At 45.3% G+C, this 10,068-nt stretch overlaps 1 protein-coding gene across 4 annotated transcripts in view; it reads right to left on the bottom strand.

Annotated features, from left to right (window-relative positions):
- The window catches only part of ANKS6 (ankyrin repeat and sterile alpha motif domain containing 6), a 68,207-nt gene that overhangs the window by 4,317 nt on the left and 53,822 nt on the right, over window positions 1-10,068 (bottom strand). For 2 of the 4 annotated variants that reach the window (XM_017887597.1, XM_017887598.1), the window contains exon 15: window positions 760-887. In XM_017887597.1, coding sequence (XP_017743086.1) covers window positions 783-887 — 105 coding nt within the window. In that variant the 3' untranslated portion in view covers window positions 760-782. The remainder of the gene's footprint in view (window positions 1-759; window positions 888-10,068) is intronic. The other 2 variants (XM_017887595.1, XM_017887596.1) reach the window with 1 other exon arrangement.

Genomic DNA, 10,068 nt, shown 5'->3' with positions numbered 1-10,068 from the left:
ACGCCATTCTCCTGCCTCAGCTTCCTGAGTAGCTGGGACTACAGGCGCCCTCCACCTCACCTGGCTAGGTTTTTTTTTTGTATTTTTTAGTAGAGACGGGGTTTCACAGTGTTAGCCAGGATGGGCTCGATCTCCTGACCTCGTGATCCGCCCGTCTCGGCCTCCCAAAGTGCTGGGATTACAGGCTTGAGCCACTGCGCCCGGCAACTTAGAAGTTTTAAGGGACGATGTGGCAGGAGGGCTAACCTCTCACCATAATACATACCCCCCATCTAAGTCAAAAGTTGTTGCTGGGAAGCCACTATGTGGAGACTGCACATCCCGGCCTCCTCTGCATCCAGGTGGGGTCACATGACTAACAGCAGCCAAGGGAACATGAGCAGGAGTGATGTGTGTCAGTTAAGAGCAAAGCAGGTAAGAAGAAGCTGTGCCTTCTCCATCGTCCCTTTCCCTTGCTGCCAGCCAGAAGCAAACTCTGAGGCTCCCAGGGAGGGCGGAGCACAGGATGAAAGGAGTTGAGTGCCTGCATCACTGAGTGACCCAACCTGCCGACCAGAAGCACCCCCACTGGACTGTTACATGGGAATCTGTCTCTGTGTGTTGAAGTTCGTTGCAGCAACAAGTACTACCAACGAATGCAGTGGACGTGAAGCGGGCATCCTGAGCAAAGGGAACAATGTGACTAAGCAACAGCAGTGTGACGGGGGCAGGGCTGGGGCCGTGGCCATGTGAAGGGGTCCCGGGATTCAGAGAGCTCACGCTGGTGGCCGCAGGAAGGAGGATCACGCACAGGGGCTGTTGCCAGGGGCCCTGGTGTTGCTGGCACTGCTCTCAAAGGAAGAGTGAAAGTTGTGAATGGTTTCCTGTAAAATTTGTCTCTCGCGTCCCTGTGGAGGAAATTGAAAACAGACACAGAAAGTCTTATTAAACCTTTTAACCATTAATTCAATTGACACAGTGTTGTTAATGTTCAACTATACTTGAAAAACCCATGGGCGTCTTGGGGAAAATAAATTATCTAATTGAAAGAGTACCGAGTTCAATAAAAACATACTGAGTCAGAATCTCCCCAGCACCCACCATCACAGCCTGTCAATGCTGCAGAGGCCCCAGGATGCAGGACCCCAAACCCCTGGACAGAGCGGGAGGCTGAGCCCGGGGCAGGACTGACTCTTCCCGAGTCACATGGCCCAGATTCGAGGTCTCCTTTCCTGCGCCTCTGTGCATCTTTCCAGTCCTCAGATTTTCAGAAAATTCAATGGGAGCCCAGTTTCCTTCTGCTACAGGATAAGAGTTTAAACTGCCTTTGCTTCCCTTTGCCCAAAAGCTGCCAGATTTGTCTTCACAGAGATTCACTTCTCACTCTATTCCTACAACGCCCCCTGCCCCCTATACACACATTTTCAGATGAGAAAAGAGCGTGGATGTGAATGTTCCGTTAAGCCCAGAAAACATCATCACTGCATACCAGGCTCAGAGGCATCAATACTCAGAGATTAAGAACAGAGACTGGGTCCTAGCCAGAGCAACCAGATAGGAAGTCAAACTGTCGCTGTTTGCTGATAACATGATTGTTTACCTAGAAAACCCTAAAGACAGCTCCAGAAAGCTCCTAGAACTGATAAAAGAATTCAGCAAAGTTTCCAGATACAAAATTAATATACACAAATCAGTAGCTCTTCTATACAACACCGACCAAGCTGAGAATCGAATCAAGAACTCAACCCCTTTTATAATAGCTGCAAAAAATAAATAAATAAATAAATAAATAAATAAATAAATAACACTTTGGAATACACTTAACAAAGGAGATGAAAGACTTCTACAAGGAAAACTACAAAACACTGCTGAAAGAAACAAATCTGGAGGCATCACATTATCTGACTTCAAACTATACCATAAAGCCATAGTCACCAAAACAGCATGGTACTGGTATAAAAATAGGCACATAGGCCAATGAGAGCAGCAGTGGAAAGACTAATAGTGGCAGCAGAGTCTCCACCTGTACAAGTCCAGCAGCCGAGACAGCAGGCGCAAGTATGACACCGGTGGGGGCAGCTACAGTGGCCACTTGCATAGTTACAGCTTCTCAGCACCAAAAATTACTCAGGCGGGGTCGAGTCACTCAGCAGCTCCCCAGGTGGAGGGGTGGAGTCACTTTCCTCCGGGCCACCTCCTCAGCTCCTGTCCCAGCTGAGCGAGGAAGCAGTGGAGGACGGCCTGTTTCATGAGTTCAAAGGCTTCAGGGATGTAAGGGTCAAAATCAATCACCTATCGGTTTCTGGCAGCAGAGATGAGCCGGTAGCCTTTGCGAACTTCCCACACCCAGAGGACGCGCGGGCGGCCAAGCACTCAGAGGTGGCCTGGTGCTCTCTGACCCGCCTCTGAAGACAGAAGCTGTGCATGTGAACCGGCCCCACAACTGCTCCCCTTTAGACAAAGATTTATCCTCCATCAGCCAGAGTGGTGGGAGCCTCTGTAGGTGGTCACCCACACTCCCTTGGAGGCAGTGGGGGCCAGAGATCACCTTCCCCTGGTGGCGCAGATTTGGGATACAGAGACTAGGCTGCAGCAGATGGCTCATGGCCACCTAACCCCTCCACCTCCACCACCATTGCCTGGAGACTGGAGACAAAACGAAACTATTCATTCTATGAGAGAGTGCACCCAGCATACAGTCTTAAACCAAGGGAGGGAGCTGGAGCAGATGCTGCTCCTTTCAGAAAAGTGGATGAGATGTCACCCGAGGATCATCACAGAACTAACCAGACACTTTTCTTGGGCAACCTAGACACCACTGTAACGGAGTGACCTAAGAAAGGTGTTTGATTGCTTTGGAGTCATCACAGAAATAGATATCAAGAGCCCTTCTCTTGGCCAGACTAGTAATTATGGCTTTCTCAAATTTGAGAACCTAGATATGTCCCAAATTAGCAATGTTCAGCAAAATTATAATTTGGAATCCTATCAAAATTGGTTATGGTAAAGCTACACACACCACCCGCCTCTGGGTGGGTGGCCTGAAACCTTGGATGCCTCTTGCTGCCCTGGCATGAGAGTNCCACTGCACTCCAGTCCGGGCGACAGAGCGAGACTCCGCCTCAAAAAATAAATAAATAAATAAATAAATAAATAAATAAATAAATAAATAAATATAACACTTAGGAATATACCTAACCAAGGAGGTGAAAAACCTCTACAAGGAAAACTAGAAAACCCTGCTGAAATAAATCATAGATGACACAAACAAGTGGAAACACATCCCATGCTCATGGATGGAAAGAATCAATATTGTGAAAATGCCCACACTGCCAAAAGCAATCTACAAATTCAATGCAATTCCCATCAAAATATCACCATCATTCTTCACAAAATTAGAAAAAACAATTCCAAAATTCATATGGCACTGAAAAAGAGCCCACATAGCCAAAGCAAGACTAAGCAAAAAGAACAAATCTGGAGGCATCACGTTACCTGATTTCAAACTATACTATAAGGCCACAGTCACCAAAACAGCATGGTACTGGTATAAAAATAGGCATATAGACCAAAGGAACAGAATAGAGAACCCAGAAATAAACCCAAATACTTACAGCCAACTGACCTTTGACAAAGCAAACAGAAACATAAAGTGGGGAAAGGACACCTTTTTCAACAATGTAGCCGCATGTAGGAGAATGAAACTAGATCCTCAGCTCTCACCTTATTCAAAAATCAACTCAAGATGGATTAAGGATTTAAATCTAAGACCTGAAACTATAAAATTCTAGAAGGTAACATTGGAAAACCCTTCTACATGAAACCCTTAGGCAAGGATTTCATGACCAAGAACCCAAAAGCAGATGCAATAAAAACAAAGGTAAATTGCTGGGACTTAATTAAACTAAAGAGCTTTTGCATGGCAAAAGGAACAGTCAGCAGAGTACAAGACAACCCATAGAGTGGGAAAAAAATCTTGACAATCTATACATCTGACAAAGGACTAATATCCGTAATCGACAATGAACTCAAAAAAAAATCAACAAGAAAAAAACGAACAATCCCATCAAAAAGTGGGCTAAGGACATGAATAGACAATTTTCAAAAGAAGATATGCAAATGGCCAACAAACATGAAAAAATGCTCAACATCATTAATGATCAGGGAAATGTAAATCAGAACCATAATGTGATACCACCTTACTCCTGCAAGAATGGCCATAACAAAAAAAAATAAAAAAACAGTAGATGTTGGCATGGAGGTGGTGAAAAGGGAACACTTTTACATTGCTGGTGGTAATATAAACTAGTACCACCACTATGGAAAACAGTATGGAGATTCCTTATAGAACTAAAAGTAGAACTACCATTTGATCCAGCAATGCCACCACTGGGTATCTACCCAGAGGAAAAGAAGCCATTATATGAAAAACATACTTGCACACACATGTCTATAGCAGCACAATTCACAATTGCAAAATCGTGGAACCAACCCAAATGCCCATCAATCGAGTGGATAAAGAAACTGTGGTGTGTGTGTGTGTGTGTGTGTGTGTGTATACACACACACACACACATATATATATATGATGGAATACTACACAGCCATAAAAAGGGATGAATTAATGGCATTTGCAGTGACCTGGATGAGACTGGAGACTATTATTCTAAGTGAAGTAACTCAGGACTGAAGTAACCAAACATCGTATGTTCTCACGTGTAAGTAGGAGCTAAGCTAGGAGAATGCAAAGGCATTAAGAATGACACAATGGACTTTGGGGGATAGAGGAGGAAAGGATGGGAAGGGGGTGAGGGATAAAAGACTACATATAGGGTGCAGTGTACACTGCTTGGGTGATGGGTGCACCAAAATCTCACAAACCACCACTAAAGAACTTACTCATGTAACTAAACACCATCTGTTCCCCAATAATCTATGGAAATAAAAAATTAAAAACAACAACAACAAGAAAGAACAGAGACTGGGCTGGGCATGGTGGCATGCACCTGTAGTCCCAGCTACTTGGAGACTGAGGTGGGAGGATCACTTGAGCCCAGGAGGTCAAGTCCAGCCTGGGCAACAGAGCGAGACCCTGTCACAGTCTAGGTTTAGAGCCCATTTCTCCCATTTGCTAGCAGGGTCACCCTGAGCAAGATACTTCATCTCCCTGGGCCTTGGTTTCCTCATCTACAAAACAGGGATGATAACAGTCCCTCATGTGATGGCTATGGGATTTGTCAGAAGGCCTCAGACACAAAGCTGTCCATTGCAGCAGTTTGAAAATCTGTATAAGCAACAGGTAGGAAATTTTTAAAAATTAATTTTAGCACATTTCCCCATCAGACCTTGTGTGGGTAGCTGGAAGCAGACAGGTCGTATCCTCAGAGGGCAGCAGCGGATTAAACATATTTTTAAAAATTAATAAATATGGTCAAAATGTAAATTAAATTAAAAATGTATCATCTCTGGTAGATTGTTCTCTACTAAGAGTGAAAAGGGGGGAAAATCCACTGAATGAGCCCAGACTTCAAACTTACTTTCATTTCATGGGCTCCCCATAGGCCAGAGGGGCCCCTCTCCAGACCCCCACATAGACACGTCTTGTGCTGATGAGGCCTCCTAGACTCAAGAGGACAGTAAGATTCTCCCTTCATCCCAACCCATCCAAACAATTTTAAATAAGCTGGAAAAATGCCCTCCAGATTCCATCAACACAATCCAAAGGCTGGAGGGTATGACAGAGCATTGGATGCCAAGTCAGAGCATCTGGAATCCCCACTCTACCACTGATTAGCGCCAGCATCCCAGGCCCACCCCTTTTCCGCTAAGTATCTGTAAAATGGGGATAATGTGACCTGCCAGGGCTGCACTGAAGCTCACCCTGAGATAATGAATGGGGTGGCACTGTGCAAACTGCAGAGGGCTGAAGTGTAAATGGAAGGGTTGACAACAATTTTATTATTAAACACCACCTTAGCCTTAATTGCCTGAGAAATGAGGTCAGGGCAAGACAGGGTTCCGGCCCTCACTGCCTGCTAACCTTAGGAGGGAGCTGCAGATGATTAAAACCATAATTGTTTCCTGCATCTACAACTGATTGAAGATGATAACGATAATTGCCCTTTAAAAACCCCTGAGTTTTAAAGGACCTGCCTGATAACTCTCAAAAGGAAAAAAAAAACAGCCATTACACGTAGAAAAAAGGTTCACCTATCTAGTATTTCAAAAAATGCAAATTAAAACAAGGTACCTTTTTTTGCCTATCAAATTAATAAAGATTAAAAAACAAACTGATGTAATACTGGCAAAGCTGCAGTGAAACGAACAACAAACTCTCACACACTCACAGCCAGTGGAACTGCTCACTGGCTCTTTCCAGAAAGTTATTCAGATATACATATACCTTGATTCTGACTCTTTGATTCAGTATTTCCACTTTCAGACATCTACTGTGAGGAGATGATTAGAAGGCCTTAGACACAAAGCTGTCCATTGCAGCACCATTTATACAAAGTTTGAAAATCTACATAACCAACAGGTAGGAATTTTTTAAAAATTAATTTTAGCACATCTATGCAAATTTATATGAAAAAGAGTTCTTAATGACATGAGTAGCTGCATATATTTCATATTAAAGAAAGCAGGAGACAAAATTACAGACCCAAATTTATCTCAGTGATATTTTTAAAAAAATTTAAGGGTGTGGTGATGCGTGCTCATAATCCAAGCTACTCAAGAGACTGAGGTGGGAAGATCCTTTGAGGCCAGGAGTTTGAGGCCAGCCTGGGTAACACAGGAAGACCCCATCTCTTTAAAAAAGAAAAAACAAAGAAAAAGGACACAAAACACTGCAGAGTAATCTGCCCAAAGGTGAACAGTGTTGGCCTCTGAGCGATTGGATTGTGATTTCTTAAAGAAATTATTTTCACCATTTTGGTACTGTGTAAATTTAATAAAATCATATGCACTGCAGTGACAACCACAAAAAAGGGCAACAGAAAGAAACAATGACTTAGGACCAACTAACTCCTCACTTCTGGTAAACCTCCAATATATAACTCACCCAAAGCTAACAAACTTAATGAGCAGACTCGAGCACACATTACAATTCCAGTACTGGGGTGGGTTCATCTGCAAGTGACGTGGCTTGCAGGCTGAGAGTCCACAAGCTTTGCTAATATTACTATGCCTAATAAGACTTGCTGATGTTATTATATTATGAGGCAGGTGTTTGGTTAATACTCAAAAAAATTTTAGGCCAAAATGCTCAATCTTATTGATTGTGTAAAATATGCATTTTATATCACACCCTGTTTTCATGTAAACATATATAACTGAAACATTTTGTCCTTTCTATCTGCAAAAGCATGTTGCTATTTTCTATTCTATTTCCTAAAATGTGCTACTCATGCCCCATTAAATGGATTCTAAAACCCACCAGTGTGCTGTGGGCCACAGCTAGAAAGACATTGCAGGGAAGGAAAGCTGGGCCTCCCCATCTCATGTGTCCTTCTCTAGGCTCTCCAATGTGTACAGAGCACGAGAGCCATAATGGGTACTCTCTCTTGGTTGGCCAAGCTTGCGTTGCAAAAGAAAAAGTATGAATGTTACAAAGAGAAATTCATGCCCTATAGCAAAACCAAAGAGGCAGGAATGCTTGATGTCAAGGTTAGGCAAGTCCAGTCTAGAAGAGCCAAGGCCCAGAGCATCTGAAGGCTGTAAGCGCAGTGAACTGGCTCTTGGAAGCCACCTTTGGCCTGAGGAGGTCTTTGCACATCTGAGAATCAGCACGCAGTTGCAGTGCTAACTTAGAATAATGCAGCAGAAGTTAAATTTGCTTTTGTACTATTATACTTCTCCTAAACATGCCTTTTCTCGATGACTCATGATGATACATGGTCCTCACTTTCAGAGGACTTTCTCTGGTACTATTTACTCTTGAATAACAGGGTCTTTCTCCAGGGAGGTGGTTCAGATCGGCTCCTTCTCCTTGTACCTATTACTGTGTGGAACTGCCTGACTTTGCAGGGTGGATGCTGCCTGCTGGAGTGACATGGGTGGGACTGAGTGGTGCTCTTGGCCTGGCATGTCACAGGCACCTGGGCTTCTTGGTTGGGAGCTGGTGAGCTAGGCCCCGAAGCAGAACCACTAACAGCTGTCCCTTCTGCTTCTCCTGATGGGGCCTGCTTAGTATAGGATGCAGACTGTCATAGAACAGGGAATGGGGGGAAAGGGGGATGAATTTGAGAGGAAACTGAAAAAAGGCTCTAGTCTGTATAAACTTTAAGAACAATGTCCTCTATCGGGATGGGCTCAAGATGTCACATCATTCACTCTGATGATGTCAGTTAAGTTTCCTAAGGTTTGCAAACTAGCCCAGTCTGTCTGCTTTTTGTGATCCTGGGCCAAGGAGGCCACAGTCACAGAGGGCAGAGGGGAGGTTCTGGAAGCATTAGCAGTTGCCATCTGGTGGCATCAGCTCCCGGCCTGTCCTCTCACTGGCCCTGCCTCCAAGAGCCTTTTCTGTCCTTCTTCCTTAACTGGCTTAAGCTTGGATTTTCCCCACTCCACCCTTTCCTTGGTTCACACATCTGGCCTCTGGAGGCCAGGTGGTGAAAGGTTCCTCTAACGCCTGGGCCACAGCCCTTCACCGCCCCGCCATCCCTCAGCCACCTCTCCTCCCCAAAGGCCTTTCCCTTACTTGACGGCGTCATCCTTTACCACCTTGGGGGCCTTGCTCTGTCCCTTGGGCCTCCCCACATCTCATGTCTCTTGCTCTGTGCTCCAGTCATTCCTTTATTCTTCAAACACACTGCACACCTCACCACAGGGCCTTTGCATGTGTGCCTACCTCTGCCTGCTCCGCACTTTTCTACTGGTTTCCACTCTTGCTTCAGGTCTCAGCTGCTTTGCCACTCCCTCAGGGATATCTTCTCAGCCCTGACTCCAAGCCAGGAGCTCTCACAGTACCACCTGCCTCTCCTTTATGTGCTGTGGGTTAGTTACACTGAGGCAGCTGGAGTCCTTGGGTGAGTTCCTCAACTTCTCTGAGCCTTGGTTTCCTCATCTATAAACTGAAACTGACTTCAGCGGCTTTCGTAAGGATTAAATGAATGACTATAATGTATGACATGCTCAGAGCACAACGTGAGGCACAGAGTGATTCTGAATGGTCAATACACGGTGCCTGAGACATAAAGGCTCTTTTTCATGACTAAATCAATGCCCCAGTCTTTAGAGATTGTTCTGGTTGATTCACCTTCTGTGAGCCACCCTCAGGCTTCAGTTTCTTGGATGATGCCCTTCCTAACAGCCGAGATCTGCCTGCCTCTGACAAACTCCATACCTGCCTTACCCCCCTGCCCTCCCCGCCGATATCTAACAGCAGAGCAGAAGCGGTGCTGGTCCGGAAGTCAGGCATCACTGCCCAACTCTGAGCCTGGGCTTCCCTATATGTAAAGTGAGGTGGTCCAGGCCCCTGCAACAACCAAGAAATGTTTAGAATCCGGCCATTTACAGAGGAGAAGGAACTAGTAAAGACTGGAGGAAAACTACTTGGCCTTGAGATGCCCAAAGCAATGCTAAGGGCACCCCTTTGAAGGATCACCTCATAGCCTTCAGGCAGGAAATAGGAATGACGACAGTGACAACAAAAACCACCGCCTCCAATCCTGGCAGGGCTGAGAGGAGCCGCCTCTGCATGGCACAGTGCTGCAGAGAGGTGAAGAGAAAGAGGCCAGGAAGCCTGGGTTTAGAGTCTCCCCCCACTGCCCACCACCGTGTGACCTGGGCACCATGCTCCCCTCCCTAGACTGTGCACCCGTGCCAGCCAGACGAAGTAAATGTAAGGACACCGGCCTCCTTGGGCTGTCTCCAGGACTGATGAGGAAACATATGTAGTGATTTGTAGATGATAAAGTACCATGTAAATATTTATTTGCTGCTGGTGCTATGTGTCTGTTCAATATTTCTGTGCATAGTCCAGCAACATAAAGAACCATAAAAGTGGCCATGCTCTCTGATATCTCTGCATACTGTGGAACACAGAGAGAGGGAGGGAGGGAGGGAGGAGGGAGGGAGGAAAGGAAG

This window comes from Rhinopithecus bieti, unplaced genomic scaffold (assembly GCF_001698545.2).
Source record: "Rhinopithecus bieti isolate Rb0 unplaced genomic scaffold, ASM169854v2 scaffold_16773, whole genome shotgun sequence".
Taxonomy (NCBI): domain Eukaryota; kingdom Metazoa; phylum Chordata; class Mammalia; order Primates; family Cercopithecidae; genus Rhinopithecus; species Rhinopithecus bieti.
This window is presented reverse-complemented; position numbering and strand designations above follow the sequence as displayed.